At 37.0% G+C, this 16,630-nt stretch overlaps 1 protein-coding gene across 5 annotated transcripts in view; it reads right to left on the bottom strand.

Moving 5' to 3' along the window:
* LOC127941956 (glutamate receptor 4) overlaps nucleotides 1-15,120 on the bottom strand; it is an 82,970-nt gene extending 67,850 nt beyond the window's left edge. For 2 of the 5 annotated variants that reach the window (XR_008149236.1, XM_052537442.1), the window contains exons 1-2: nucleotides 14,769-15,119; nucleotides 12,110-12,268 (exon numbers count right to left, since the gene is read on the bottom strand). Coding sequence is in view for 4 of the 5 variants with exons in the window: in XM_052537442.1 (XP_052393402.1) it covers nucleotides 12,110-12,268; nucleotides 14,769-14,856 (247 nt within the window). In the remaining variant the exon portion in view is untranslated. Of the gene's footprint in view, nucleotides 1-12,109; nucleotides 12,269-14,768 lie in introns of all 5 variants that reach the window. The other 3 variants (XM_052537439.1, XM_052537440.1, XM_052537438.1) reach the window with 2 other exon arrangements.
* Nucleotides 15,121-16,630: the final 1,510 nt, after the last annotated feature.

Here is a 16,630-nt window from a genome sequence, read left to right as displayed (position 1 = left end):
ACTTAAATGCTCTTTACGAAGTGCTCACACAATTACAGGCTATTAGCGATTACTGGATCGACTTGATACTAATGGTACTGTGAAAAGTCATTGTTATGTTTTTCAAATTGATGTATGAACTTAGTACCGAAGTATTAGTACTTTTGAAAACACAGAAAGTATGCTATTTCGGGTACAGCTAGTACTGAACGAATATGCGTTTCTAAACGATTCATTGACAATCACTTGTCACCACCTACTAATGATGGAACCGCAGAAAGAGTCACTGAAAAATCCCCACCACTCACACACAGACTGACAGTCACTTAGTAACATGCAAAGTTGCAAACACAGACGGGCTGAATGACATAAACAGTGAAAAGTCCCAGTGCAGTTGTATAATGATTCTTTTTCAGTAGCCTTTCAGGAAATGCCATGTTAAATGACTCATACTCAGGGAGCAGACAGGAACAGGAACTTCTGTTCATCCTGATCTATGAACACGAAGCTTCACTAACAGCATCGCTGATCAAATCCCAGCTTGTATCTCTTTTGCTTTGCTTCTTTCAATTAGAATCTCTGAATTATGTGTCGACCTCTTTGATCCCCTTTTAAATTACTGTTTCATTGCATCTTCCTGTCTAATTTTAGTGAAGAGCTGATGCTGCCAAAGAAAATAAAGAGAAACGGCAATGAGAAAGACTGGGGCAGTACACAAGAGAGGCTTCTAGTCTAACTATCTAAGTAATTAACAGTAAGCAACAGAGTTCACACAAGTCCACCCTCAGTCTAAACCTCCCCCATTAGAAGTGTCAAGAGAAAAGGTAGTTACATAAGCAATTCAACAAGGTGCTATATAATACGGCATAAAAAGGAATAAATCAAACACAGTGGATCTTACACAATCAGTTTAACATTTGATAAGAAAATCTTAAACTGTGCAGGCCATAAATGGGGCATAAAATGGTTAATTGATACAGAGAGAACTGTACAATCAAAATCAATCAATAATAATATAGAAGAAAACAGCTAAGACTTGGTATTTTTGAAAAGCTTTTGAATGTCAGCAACTTATTTTAATGGTTTTAAAAAAATACAGAAAAAAAATGTATATCAAAAATCACATTTATTATTACTATTACTATTACTAGTACAATTATATAAAAATATAAAAATGTTGTCTTGGCAAGTAACTGAATTAAGTTTAAGTTAAAATACTAAAATTATCAAAACTAAAAATGATTAAATATAAAAGGCAAACAGAAATCTTACAAAATAAATGTAAAAATCACAAAGGCTCATAAAATTACTAAAACAAATGAAAACTGAAAATGTAAAAGATTACTCAAATGATTAATAAATATTATAATAGTAGATGCTATAAATACTAAAGTAAAACTGTATTTCTACAGTGTCATAATGAACAGTGGGAAGTCGTGGCCTAATGGTTAGAGGGTTGGACTCCCAATCGAAGGGTTGTGAGTTCTAGTCTCGGGCCGGAAGGATTGTGGGTGTGAAAGATTATTACAATTTAAAAATAATTGTCTTATATTTTAATGTATTCTAAAATGTAATTTATTTCTGTAATGCAAAGCTGAATTTTCAGCATCATTACTCCAGTCTTCAGTGTCATATGATCCTTCAGAAATGCTGCTAAAGGAACATTTATTATCAATGTTAAAAATAGTTATTTATACAATATTTTGTAACTTATAAATGTTTTACTGTCATTTTCTATTAATTGAATGCATAAATATTATAATAGTAGATGCTATAAATACTAAAGTAAAACTGTATTTCTACAGTGTCATACTGAACAGTGGGAAGTCGTGGCCTAATGGTTAGAGGGTTGGACTCCCAATCGAAGGGTTGTGAGTTCTAGTCTCGGGCCGGAAGGATTGTGGGTGGGGGGAGTGCATGTACAGTTCTCTCTCCACCTTCAATACTACGACTTAGGTGCCCTTGAGCAAGGCATCGAACCCCCAACTGCTCCCCGGGCGCCGCAGCATAAATGGCATAAGTGTGCTCACAGTGTGTGTGTGTGTGTGTTCACTGCTCTGTGTGTGTGCATTTCGGATGGGTTAAATGCAGAGCACAAATCTGAGTATGGGTCACCATACTTGGCTGAATTTCACTTACATACAATTTCTCGCATTCAGTTTTCTACATTTTCTTTGCTCCCTCTTTCTCTTAGAAGTTGTTAATTTTACATCTTTGTTTGTTGTTACTCTTTGTTGGTCAAGTTTAAAAGGAAAATATTATAATTCCAGTGCATACAACTAGGAAATCAAAACAATGCTTGGAATAATAATCCTGTCCGGTCATGTACTCCGTGCCATTCCTCACCACCATGCACTTATTCCTCTTTTCTCATGTGTCAGCTCTTTGTTACATTATCCTTCCATCCATAGCTTTTCATTTCACTGTACACCTCTCCATCATTCTGACTCGCTCGTACGCAGAGGTGGCTGACTGACTCATATCAAGATGGAGGTGTGTAGTGCTGATCCAGTCGCTGCAGCCGAGGCTGGGGTTACAGGCCATGACTGATCAAACGTTCTGGTTGTGCCATATGGCCATAACTGACTGATCTAACAAACAAATAAAAGCAATGTTACTTCATAGCAAAAATGGCTGTATCTGTCATGCAGTTCTCTCATTTTTCAAGAAATGTAATTCAGTTATAAAAATATCCAGAGACGATGCATATATCTTATCAATTGCTGCTATCTGAAGCTGGGGATGAGGAGATCATATTCACTTCCTAATCCTCTAAAGAACAACACAAATGGAAGTAACCCGGAATCTTCAGTCATGGCATGTATTTGCATAATCAGGATGATTCTTAATTGAACTGATGACAATCAAGAGACCTCATCAAACTTGATTTTAGTAATCTCATTGTACTCATTCTGCCAAAGCTTCCCGGTGAAACGCTTAACAACACTATATGTGGAAACATCACTCAACTTTTATCTTGCAACACTAACACAAAATTCTTATGATGCATAATTCAGGATTCCATAACATATAAAGGCCTCATTTTTAACGTTGGTACATTTTTTATTTAAATGTTCGAAAGGATTTAAAACACAACGTTATGATGCTTGATGTTGTAAATTGGTCTTTGCTATCATATTACATTAATTTATTGTCATAATCATAAACACACTGGTTTATAATGCAAACAGTTTTACCATTTACTGCACTTTGCTAGTTATTTACCCATAGCGGCTAATGAATCAGAAGTCTTGCAGATAAAAATAAGCTAGATAATGATAACGACACAAGAGGAACACTATCGTTGGAATCAATTTCAGAATATTTTTTATAAATGATAAAAATGCTGACAGCCAACCAGTATCCACTTTAAAGAGCCTGAGCATTTAAAGCAGCAGAAGACAAAACTGCAGTGGGCACTTATGATAATCAGAACGTTATTGTGTGTTGGTGTGGATGCTAGTAGTTATCTTGGTTATCATTCACCAACAAGATACATTTCTATGCAGGATTTTCAAAATGATTTAAACTAATGTGCTTACTATATTGGATCTGACAGTAATGTTGCACCACAAAAGTAACTGTGTTTATTATGTGCTCACAATTTCTGTCTGTTATTACAGATCCTTTGATATGTACTGAGTATTTATGCATTTTTAACCTTAATTGCAGCAGCGTGGGAATGCATGAGAGTTACACTATGGTGGTCCATAAAATATTATAAGATTAAAAAATCTACCCTGACCCCTATCATCCATAATCACGTGCAAGGGGACCATGTGCCTGTGTTTCCCCTGTAGTAGTAGACTGATCCACTAGCAAAAAATAAAAAATAAATAATGAAAGAACAAAGCACAAAGCACTGGACCTGCCAGAGGAGAGTTGACAGACAGCCACCCTGTCCCCAGCATCAACCCATCCCTGCTGTCCTTGTGCGTGGGTCTAAGGTGATCCATCATTCCAGCCCCGCCGTGTTTCTGAAGCACAGCTTAAAGGACAGAGGAAGGTGCCGGAAGTACGAATCCCACGGGGCGAGAAAGGGACTTTGAAAGAGGTTCAGAGGGTTTCCAATCTATCGGCTCTACCTGGCCTCGACGGAGACAGCTGCTCAGTGAAGCGAACACTTTGAGGCACATACAAAGGCTCTAATCTGTGGAGATATTGGAGCCTGTCCTCCAACAAAAAACAACCATAAAGGTCGTTTGTGCAAGCACCTTATTATGACCTTTATTTACATTTTAAAGTTAAGCGGCCTCTAGTGGGCGTAAAAATAATAATGACAGTATCGCGTTGCTTCGTCATGAAATGACGTATAACGTCATTACCAATCAAAACACATGTTTTTTTAAATGCAATGTGTGGCCTTTTACACCGATCTCACAGTAATTCGTACACATTTTACTAGGTGGCTTATTCGTTCGAATGACCAAACCTAACCCCACCCCTAAACCTAACCCTCACTGAAAGCATGCTAAATTGTACGTGCACATCCGTTCTCTGGGATCAAAGCCATGATAGCATGATTGCATATCATGGTATAACCCAATAATCTACCAACTGAGCTACACGAAACGCGAAATTGGACAAATGACCTATACGAGCATATTGGTTGAAGGACAGGTTGAGATACTGGCACAGCACTAAGATAGATGCGGTAGAGCTCACTGAAAATAATTAATTAACTAATTAACAGCGCTTTTGGGAACAACCAAGCATTTTGTTAATCACAGGGGAAAAAAATTAACTTAGATTAAAACGACTGCTCTGTGAGAGCCGAATACAAGAAAAAAATAGACCAATAATAGTTTAAAAGTGAAGACTGTCCAATTCATTTTTGGGTATCAGTCCTGAAGATCTGTACCTATTTAGAAATTAAACTCACCCATATCTCAGAACCATTCAAAAGTTTGGGTTAGGTTGGCTGAATTTATTTGTTTAAAAATACAGCAAGAAATGTAATAAAAGTGATGTGAAAGATTATTACAATTTAAAAATAATTGTCTTATATTTTAATGTATTCTAAAATGTAATTTATTTCTGTAATGCAAAGCTGAATTTTCAGCATCATTACTCCAGTCTTCAGTGTCATATGATCCTTCAGAAATGCTGCTAAAGGAACATTTATTATCAATGTTAAAAATAGTTATTTATAAAATATTTTGTAACTTATAAATGTTTTACTGTCATTTTCTATTAATTGAATGCACCTTTGCTGAATAAAAAAATCTTACAAAACTTACTGACCCCAAACCTTTGAATAGTAGTGTATAAAGCTGATAAGCCTATTTACTGTAATGAACTACTTCATTAGCATAGTTTGTTACATTGACTCATTTAAGTCCCATCTTTTCTGTAAAATATTGTAGAAAAAACGGAAAGTTCATCAATTTGTTTTCCACTCAGTGTTGTAATTTTGTCAATTTTTTTTTTTTTTTTTTTTTACAAAATATTATTTAAGAAATATTATCTTTATAAATACATATTTTAAAATGTACTGTTCCATTAAATAGATTCAACACAGTTAAACATTTTTGCTAGTAGTTTGTAGTGTTTTGGACATCCCTGTGTGTTCTCTGCATTTTCTGGGCATATTAATGTCTTGTTCGAGGAAACCTTGCACAGGGTTTACCTCTCCTTCCTCTCCTTCCTCTCCAACATTCCCAATAGCTTGAACAGTTGCCTCCATCCCTTCATTATTTACAGATCCATACTGGAAATCATTCAGATGGACGGCAGATCCCACTGAAGCAGAAGGATCGAACCTAACCCAAAAATACTGCCCAGGATCCTCAGAGAGCCAGCCGCCCGAGACTTTCAATCACAAGGTGAATCCCAAACACTTAAAGGGTGTCCAGAGCCCTGCCTCCAGGGGAGAAGAGAGGAAATGGCTCAGCAGAGTGCAAAACAAAACTCTCCCATGCATTTACTAAAACATGTCACATGGCACATTGCAGACTTCTTATGAAGACTGAAAGAAAAAGACAAATAAAAACATGAAAGCTCAATAAAGATGTTCTGTAAAACAACAGGGGTTCAGTGACCCCATTGAGGCTGCAGTGGGGTACAAGGATTTTTAGTTAGTTAGTTCGTTAGTTATTTCTACAGTGTAAAAAAGAAAAAGCAAAATCTAATTTAATATCATGTTTTCTAAAGTCATAAGAATAATCATAAATATTTTATTCCACTGCCAGCAATAATTTTGTTTTTCACAGGTTTATACGTGTACACTAATGGTGGGTAGTAAACTTAAATATTTTCCAGTTAATATTTTACACATATTTATACTATGTGCACACAAACACACACTTCGTACTGTAATATTTATACATATTCTATACAATATATTTATTAAATATATAATGTACAAATATAATATATTCATAAGTACATATTTTCAGTATAAAAAAGTCCTTATGCATAAAAATAAACAGCTGATTTATAACTGTAGGTTTCCGATAAAACAAGGAGATCAACATATCTCCTTGGCACCTAAAAGTAGGTAAGTATATTTTTCAAAAATACTGTTTTCGAATATTTGGGCTCATAAAAAAACAAATATACAAATATTTGTTTATTTAAATGACAATTAACGAGAAAGACATTTCAGAACAAACTTATGATTAGGCATTATACACAACAATGTTCTATAAGAATGTTATGTTATTTCAAGGTTTTCTTTTAGCTGAAAACGCATGTAAACAAAACACACACACTCACACACACACACACACACACACACACACAAACATAAAGAACAGAACAAAAGCATTCATCCTCAAGCAGACTAAATTGAAAAAGTAAAGCAGATTGTTCACATTACAGTACAGAACCTACATACACTGCAGTTGCCTATGTTTATTGTGTTTATATTGTTTCACATGTTAATGTTGATAAAAACAATAAAAGCTCCTCAGTCTGATAACAATAAGAAAGTGCGCTGACACAGACATTCCATAGACACAAATCAGACGGTGTGCTAAGCGAAGTTTCTTACAGCGCATTGTGTTTTCTGTTCTTAAACCACTGTCCCTTGCGGAAACTTAAAGGAAGCATACAGTATGTCTCAGGATCTTTTAGCTGTCAGATAAGCTCTCAACTCGACTGACTCGGACTACAGCCGCGCTCACCTGCAGACGTGTCGTGAATGCAGTGATGGACAGCTGTCTTTCCCCAGTCAAATTCTCATTGGGTTGGTAATATTATGATAACTCAGTTTCACTGATTCATTTTATCAAGAGTAACTCCATTTTATAAGATCATCGTTGTCAAAGTAATTCCAAACTTCGCATGGCAGACAATGACATTCTGTGATCAAATACAATAAACTTGTTAACATGCTCCCCAAGTGCATTTAGTTATAATATAACTGACTTTTAGTTTGTGTACTTAGGATTTATCATAAATTCCCTACATTTGCAACTAGCAAATCGACTCGTAGTAAAATCTGAATAGTGTTTTATTGTTTGAATAACAATTACAGATCGAATTTTCAGATATTGGATTATTTGTGCAAAAAAAAAAAAAAAAAGACTAATAAAGACAAAAGGAGAATTTCCTATTTTGACAGCTTCAAATTATTGATGTATCTTTGTCAATACACATATCATTCTGTCAATAAATGGAGAATTGGTGCTGCAAGTAGGAAGCATGACCCTCCATCAAACAACTCGAGATCACTGGAGATTTTCAGCCCTTCCTCACTCTCACTGCAGATGGCCGCAGGAAACAACTATTGATTCAGGAATTACAGCGAGACTTACGCAAACATTAGACCCACACATTAATGAGCAAGTTGGAGGAAATACAGACAGAGTGTTCCCATGTTGAAACACTCTGTGCATGATGTAGAAAGTGGGAGACAGGGGGAGGAACAGCGATATGGGATGGATTCTGCTCACAGAAGGATTCAATCTGAAGAAACGGTCCCCACAAGCCCCTGGCTATTTTCGTCACTGCTTGGCTTGTGCATTTTTCTCTCTATTTTTCTTTTCAGTTAGCCAAACCCCTTGGAAGAGAAAGCCCTCTGAGAGAACGATGGGGACAGAGGGACATTGTGGCTTTAAACACAAACATAGACAGAGTCCTATCTTTTTGGCACATAATCTTCTTTGTTGACAGACCAAACAAAGCAAAAAGACTCTTGCGGTGTTCACATGCCTGATTGAAAGCTTCATACATTTGAAAAACAGATGGAGCAGAACAAAGGCACTGCTGAAGATATTATTTTGCACACTGTTTCCATACAGTTTTACAGCTCCTCCAATAATTCCTTCTAAAATTCTTATCAAAACATTTTGTCTCTGATCTAAATTGACGAATGAAAGTGTACGATAAGTGAAAGAGCATATATACACTTGTACACTAAAGGTGAAGTGCATTGTCTCTGTACCACTAGCAGCACCAAACAGAACTGCACATATAATAAAACAATTCTCAGCAAAGGGTGATTCAAGGGCACTTGGAGGCAGTGGAGGAGGTCTGAAAAACAGTGTCTCATAGTTTGGCAGGTAGTCTCAACCCAAACTCATACCATTGGTTGAGCCAGAGTCAGGCAGCTTGTAGTGCAGTGGTGCAGATGCTGTAACAACAGCAAGGTCAAACAAAGCTACATGGCTCCAGACTAAATACAATTACTAGGGAGCCACAGTCTTTCTAAAATGAAAAACTGATCAAAAGACATTTTTAGTTTCCAATAGTGATGTTAGTTAAATTATTTTTTTAACAGAAACACAGAAACCGAAACCTTATTACAATTACAATTCTGTCATTATTTACTCACCTTCATGTCATACCAAACTCATAAAGGTGAAGTCACATTTACTGTTAATCTGTATGCAAGATAAAATCAAATGCAAGAGTTTCTCTTTAGCCCTAGAATGAAGTAATTTACACTCTACTTAGACAGGAAATGTGCTAAATATTTCAAAACATATGCCGAAACATATTTCAAAACTTTCAGAATTTTTTTTATTTTTTGATGCACCCTAATGAGCACTTTACATGATGAACAGATTTAAATTGGGATTTTATTTACATCTAAGAAACTTTGCGGACTTTTAAAGTTTTGGTTAGCTGAACTGAACCTGGTCATGAAATGAGAAATCCAAATTTACTTGATCTTTTGGCACATACAGTAAGAGATCCATGTACTATAAAAATATCCTGAAAGTTTGAGAAATTTCTGGTCATTCTAAAAACAGCTTAAATTGAAGCCAATCTGGCAAAATGACAGGTTGTAGAATGTGTCACTTTATTACGTAATAAGCCTGGCTAAAAATCGCCTCTGCAGAAGATCAATGCCTGCTTCGACATCACTCTCTGTTTAGCCCCGCCCACTGAATCGAGCATATAGTGTAAATAATGAGAGAGTCATGAGGTAAAAAAGTCATTGTAACATTTTCCAGCAATTAACAGTCTTTCAATATTTCAGACCTGTTATGTCAAAATCAATATTTCGCCCGAAACAGAACATTTTTGCTATTTGTTTTGCTGTTTCAGGTAAATATTTTCAGTAGCTGAATTTTGTTGCATCACTAGTTTCCAAGTAACAGAATGCGTCTAAGTCAAACCACTAAGTCCCAAGCTCGTTCAATCCAGTTTCTCAAAACTTTTTGGCTGACCCATAAAAAAATAAAATAAAAAAATAACAGTTCACAAATCCTGAACAACTACATTTAGCTTCTTCTCTGATTGTATTTATTTACTTTTTATTTATTTAATTTTTTTTGTCACATTTGTGATAATTTCTTGTGACAATAAACCCTGCTCTATTAGCACAATATTTCAGATATTTGTGCTATCTTATACATCATAAGCCACTGGGGTTAGATTCACTGGAACATACCGCAGCAAATGTCCAAATGACAAACGTTTTACTTGCTGACCTCTTTATAAACAGTTTAAAAGCATCAATAACACTTCATCCAGCTGCCGTGCTCAATTTATAAAGCCGCGTTCATTCATGTGGCGCTGCAAGTAAATAGGTTGAGTGTAGCTCTGTGGAGAGGGGCATATGCCCATGTGGCGATGCTATCATGCACACTGATATGACGGTAGGAAACAAACTTGTCTCGGGTATGACTGAATTACATAAAAAGAGGCTTGTATCAGCACTATGCTGCTTAGTTGACATACCCACTGCTGAGAAGCTGAAAACATGCCCACATGCACAGTTGTCCTAGGGGTCACACAAATCCCTACCATGCAAAATTTCCCCTTACCCTCCTCAAAAACACGCATTTGTCATTCCCCGCTTAATTAAACAATTGACTGTAAAATAACACTGCAAAAATGAGAGGATGGAGAGAAAGAAACAGAAAGATCATTGGGAGAGAATAATCTGTCCTCTACTCATCCTCCCGTGGCAGCGATGGCTCCCCAGTGAGGAGTAAAAGCCATCATGTGCAACACACTGCAAACAGAGCTGCAAACAGTCACAGAGGAAGGAAGGAAAGGCTGAGATGCCGAGGATGTGGCACACCACGTCAGATCGCTGGTAGTCTGACTACTACACAAGCAGGGCTGCCGCTACTCTGCAGTGATTTACACTGTGCTCAAAATGGCTAGTGACGGACCAGGCGATTAATCTGTTTAACTGAAACCGATTGTTCATACACAGTAATAAGACAGGAATTTATCAGGCTGGCTCGAATTACCATGACGACTGTGTGTGCATTTAATCTGCTGAGAAGGTTAAATGGGCTATAGAAATTTCAGACAAATTCATCATTATTGCTCAAGGGGCCAACTCTATCATCAGGGACAGGTTTCAGAGTGTGGAGAATACAAAATGTGATGACACCGGATGAGGAGTGTAAGGATTTGTGCATCTGCAAGACAGGACGAATAGCTTGTCTGATAGCATACACGTCTAAATAAGGAAAATGAAAACCATATGAAATCACTTTACAAGGGCAGTAAACAGAAAGTTGTAGGCCGGACATATTGGAAGGATTGTCCCTTTTGTTTAAAACAGCCAAAATGCTTAAGTAAAATCACAGCTCATCTCTCACTGACATTCATTCTCACTTCAGAGCATTTAATTCGACCAGAACTGTGTAGTGCAATATGAGTCATCAAAACATTCCTCCATTTTCCTGGAAGAGAGTGACTGTAAATTTTACTTGTGTGTGTCTGCTTCAATCAGTTGTACACTAGACAGCTTTAAAAGTAACAGAATGGCTACAAAACTCCAATTTTGATTGCATGGGGTTTATGATGTCGTCTGTGCTAGAAGTTAAAGAAATAGATTTCTTGTTGCGCAGCATAATTTCAAACTTTCCACAAAACACAATAGTCTCGGAAGCACAGCTCCTCTGTAGATAACAAGACAATAAGGAACATTGTATGCTGTGGCTAGAGCTGAGCACGGAACATTACTTGAAGAAAATAGCAATTGAACAAGTAGGAAAAAACAGAAGTCCAGGCACAACCGTGGCTGATCTTCACAATTACCCTCTGACCCTATGTCAAAAACCACTATTCATGGTGGGATATTGCAAAAAGATGTTCAGAAAATATGCTGCACCTCAGTGACATCTTCATGGATATGGCTTGATGCACAACCAGCATTCAGCCCCACAGGCCTAAACATGATACCACACAGCAGAAATACCAGAAGGGGGTTACAAACAAACTATGGCAGCCCTAGACCGTATTACTGCAAAATATGAACACAGACACACAAACACAATTTATGCAATGCCAGCACATATGTCAGCAGATCAGATGCAAATGCATTCAAACATTCACACACATGAACACACAGTGAGAACACCCGGCTCAGGGCACTGGGGGGAGGGTGCATAAACAAATATACCGTACACTACATGTACTTAGCCTGTATTTGTGCCAGTTGAGAGCCGGAGGACAGATTTCACAAAGAGACACCAGTGCTGACTGGATAGGGGCCAGGCAATCCCTATCACACTGTATGAATGGCCTTTACTGCTTCTGTGTTTAGTTCACGTGGCAGGTGTGATTATCATTAGCTTAAATTGTTTGCGGAAATGGGACTTAATCCAAAACAACTTTAGGTCCATTAATAATACCACCTACTGTCCTTTCTCTATTTCTGTGTATAAAAGGCATTAATGTAAATATCCGGTATGCAGCTTCAGGCTGAACTCACAGGCATTGGTCACGGCGAAGCTGTTGGCGGTCTCAATGTTGTCCACATGGGGTATCAGGTTAAAGGGGGCCTCGGATGCATTAGGGCTTGTGTTATGAAGAAAAATGGCCAACCGAAAGGCAGTGTACTCCTGATCTGTGTTCCTGATGAACAGCCCGCCTGCAGGAGAGAGAGAGAGAGAGAGAGACAGTGTGTAGCAAGAAAGAAACAAGAAAAGAGGAGAATTGAATGAGAGGGGGAAAATAACACATTGCACCAAAGACGTCATATAGGATACTGGCTATTTGATTAAGAAGAACAAAAACACAAGAGGTTCAAGGATTATGAAATTCAAGTAACATGCCACATCTGATGAGTCAAGTGCACACTTGCACACTCTAGTGAGCTTTCACATGTGAATAACCCCATTATGCACATATGACATCTCTCTGGAAGATAAATAATATGTACTATAAAAATGTTTGTTATTCAGAAAAAGCAAAAACAATAACCTATTAATTGGATAGCCTTACCATATGATTCATTAGCCATACCATAGAAGGTGAAAACAAATCTGATTTTGGATTATATTTTATTGAATCATATTTTAATATATTACATAATAATGTATGTGTACATATGTTTTGTTTTTGTTTTATGGCTGAAAAAGTAATAATTGCTATCATTTATGGTGAAAATCCATACTGCATTCACTAAGAAAAACATGTAATTTTACTTACAAGCATTGATACAATTCAATGCCTCAATGATTAATTGATAAAGAAAATAATCACCAAATTTCATTTCTGAAGTTCATATTTGCTTGTCATGCTCCCTCAGTGCAGAGACTTTACAAAAATACATATTAATGGGAAAATGTGTTTGAAAATAACCAGTGGGAGAAGTCACAGGGAGGCCAAGAGAACTGCTGAGTGAAAGCACAAGACCTAAGATAGCCAAAGCACGAAGAGCATATTAAATGATTCCAAGAGGCTCATTAACACAGGTTTATGTGGCAGATGCTTAGGCAGATGCTTAAAGGGACAGTTCACCTTCAGTTGCTGGTCCCCACTGACTTCCATAGTATAAAAATACAAGTCAGTTGGGATTAACAACTGAAGGTGAACAATCCTTTAAGAGTTGTTTAGCCCAGTGCATGACTTGCCTTTTCTGGTTATATTTTTCTCTGTAGATGTAAGAAAATAAAGCACTTTTTGTTTTGTTTTTCGCTTTTCCTGGGAACAACAACATTCATTTAAATCTCTGGCCTATCTGCGATAGAGCGCGAAAACATGAACATGTGCAAAAACCAATTTAACTGAAATCCTATATGTAAATCAGGTATTTTTATTATTTTTATTTTTATTTATTTTTTTGAGAACAGTATGTAAACTCTGATGGGATGATAACATGTAATTGGATTTAAACAGTCCTTTTATTTACAGGAAAACGTTTAGAACATTGAAGGTTCAGAGAGTATATGCAGAACTGTCCTGCTTTTTAACTCTGAACTGTTTTTATAATGCATTTATTATTGTTTATATTGTAAACTTTTGTATAATGTGTAATATTTTTAAACATTTATAGTATGAAGGAGAACATTGGACAGGATGTGGAATACGAAAAAGAAAATAGCTTATGTGTTCAAGTAATAGGCCTGCTGTTCTGTTTTCATACAGTCTATGGTTTATACACGTTTTTTAGCAATTGCCATGGAAAGGTGGGCGAGGATCGTGAAATTGAAAACCCGGAGTGGATTTAGAGCCGAGTGATTAAAGAATACCTTGGGCAAGGAACTATTATTAATCCATTCCAGTTCCACTCTGGCTTTTAGTCTGTACGTTGTTTGGTGAAACGAAAAGCTTGACACTTTGGCCACTTTGTGAAATATTTTCGTTGATTAAAAGAAATAAAAAAAGCCTACTAAATGGCTATTTTCTGTCAAAGGTACTCAGTGTTAATTAAATTGTTTAAATGATTAGTCAATGATAAAGCCTATACACACAAAATGTAAAAAGGCAACAAAAACAGCTCCCTTGACGTCCGAAACGTCATCACATTGACTTCTAACAATCACGGCTGCCGGTGTTTCGGCTTTAAATTTGACGTATTTTTACAATGTAATTGTGACGTTCTTTTTCTCAGATATCAGTACACTTTTCATATTCTTGGTCAAAAAAATGAGAGAGATTAGGAATTTCACAGGCACGAGGAGTCTCAGGGCTTCTGGCAGGGCTTGATGCAGTACTGGAATAAATTAAACCTCTTTCATTGACGAGGTGGTGAACTGATATTCAAATCCCTTTGTCATTATATATCCATATTACTATAATTTTACCAAGCATTTATTTAAAAATCTATAAACTTTCACTGCGTGTGTGCCCTTGTTCAGGATGATCCACCTTCACATCCCGTTGCACGGAGAGCACTGCAGTGGTGCCATAACCAGAACGTGGCACAATAATCTGGTTGACAGCTAACAAACAAACAAAAAGTATCCAAAAAATGATTTCCCTTTAAAATAACCATTTTCTGTCATACAACAAAACCTATTTCCAACCGCATTTTTAAGCACTGACATTCACTGCTGACCCTAATGCAGATGGTCTTATTTTTGTCATTTATTTGCACAGTTTAACGCACTTAAGCTCGTGTCTTTGAGATGAACCGCCGTACTTACCGATTTGAACGCTGCTAGGAAAAGCACCCATAGTAAGTCCCCAAACGCAAGAGAAAAGCAATAAAAGCTGATTACAAGAAATCCTCATTTTGTTAGTTAAAATTTGTGAGAGACATTGAGGATGACGTCAGTCGGGTAAAGGACAGAAAAGAGAAACGTTGCTAGAAATCCATTCTTGCCGGGGTTTTTCCCCCCTGCAGTGGCACGAACCCTGGTGCGTCTCCGGCCGGTGGTAGACAGTCCACATGCAAGATGGGGGGAGCGCGACAGCGGTGGGCAGTGTCTACATGTACACACACACTCATCACACATGCGCCTTCTCTATATCACACACACACACTCATTGTCGCCGGGGTTCGTGTGTTCATTTTCTGTTAGTGCCGTATTCTGAGACAGCATAGGCGACTCTAAACTGAGCGGAAGCTCGGTTATTACTCGACCACCCTTTCGGTTGGACTGTCCCGATGAAACAAAAGCTAAGTTAGACTTGTTAGACTACAGAACACGGTTGAATGACACATGGTGTTTTTGCTGTCAGATATGTGCTGTCCAGTAATTTTGTATGCTGTGTACTGCATGCGCGTTATTCTGCCTTGAAATACACAAATGACTGTGACACACGTAGCCTAACTATTTATACACGTAGACTAATAATATTAATAGGTTAAACCAATTTAAACCGAAATTCCATCAGTTAAACCAATTATAAATGATCTTAATTATTATCTAGACCTTTATGAGGTGAAAGTAGTTGTAAAAATGGTAAAATTGTATGGAACAAAAAGCTGTTTGGGGTTAAGAAAGTATAATTTCACGTTTGTGTATTTAATTTGTGATCATGTTGATGGATGTACCATGTCAGAAAATAAGTGATCTGAATCAGTAGGTTCTCTTGTTAAATTTTGATATAACATCCACAAATCAAGGCTGAGGGAGAATTGTGACACTTTTTCCCATGTATTTCTGTTAGATATTATATCAAAGTTTGAGACACACAGCTCAAATATGCTAAATTTAGACAAACTAAATGTTACAGAACAAAAAAAGCGAATGGCAGACATGAGTCTTTGAAATAGATGAAATGACATTTAACACATTTTGTCGACATTTAATGAATGACCAGTGACTTTTCATTTTCTGGTCTTCAACTCCCTATTCTCTTCAGTCCCATGAATCATAAATCATACTGTTCATCACAATCTCCATTTCCTCATTTTCTATATCAGTCTTACTGCTTCAGTAAAACCTCTAGTCTTTAAGGAGCGCTGTCTGTGAAAAATGAGCAGAGGGTTAGTGATATTTGATTTTGTACAAATGTATCGTTACTGTTATCAACAACCAAAAATCTTTGAACCAGAAATGACTTGTTACAGTTTTTTTCACTTGTGCTTTAGAGAACCTAGAAGCCAGGAAGTTGGTCCCAAGAACCTATAACTAAAATATAATGAATGTTCAAAGAGCCATTTAGATCAATTTGAAAACTTTTTATAGGCGAATATGGTTATGAAGCATGTAACCATTTTTTATGAGAGGAACTTCAAGACTAAGTCTCTGAGAGACTCTGATTGTATTCTCTCAAATAAGCTCTATGATGACTTTGAATGAGGAAATACTTTCAAAAGTGACTCTTTAATGTCACTTGCTGCTGTTTGTCCTCCCTCAGATGTTTGGATGGGCAAATCAATTAGGCAGCTTTAACCAACCATGGCATTCACTGTGCGTGAACAGACGTTCTGGAGAGTGGCGTCGACCACATTGTCTCTGTCCAGGGTCCTGAATCTATGCAGCCCCATTGAAATTCAAAACGGAGCCTGTGCAAGAAATCTTAACTTTAACTTCTTTTCTCTCCATAGAGAAGTCTC

Source organism: Carassius gibelio, chromosome A21 (assembly GCF_023724105.1).
Source record: "Carassius gibelio isolate Cgi1373 ecotype wild population from Czech Republic chromosome A21, carGib1.2-hapl.c, whole genome shotgun sequence".
In the NCBI taxonomy this organism is placed as follows: Eukaryota; Metazoa; Chordata; class Actinopteri; order Cypriniformes; family Cyprinidae; genus Carassius; species Carassius gibelio.
Note: the sequence above shows the minus strand (reverse complement) of the source record. Positions and strands in the feature narration are given on the sequence as shown.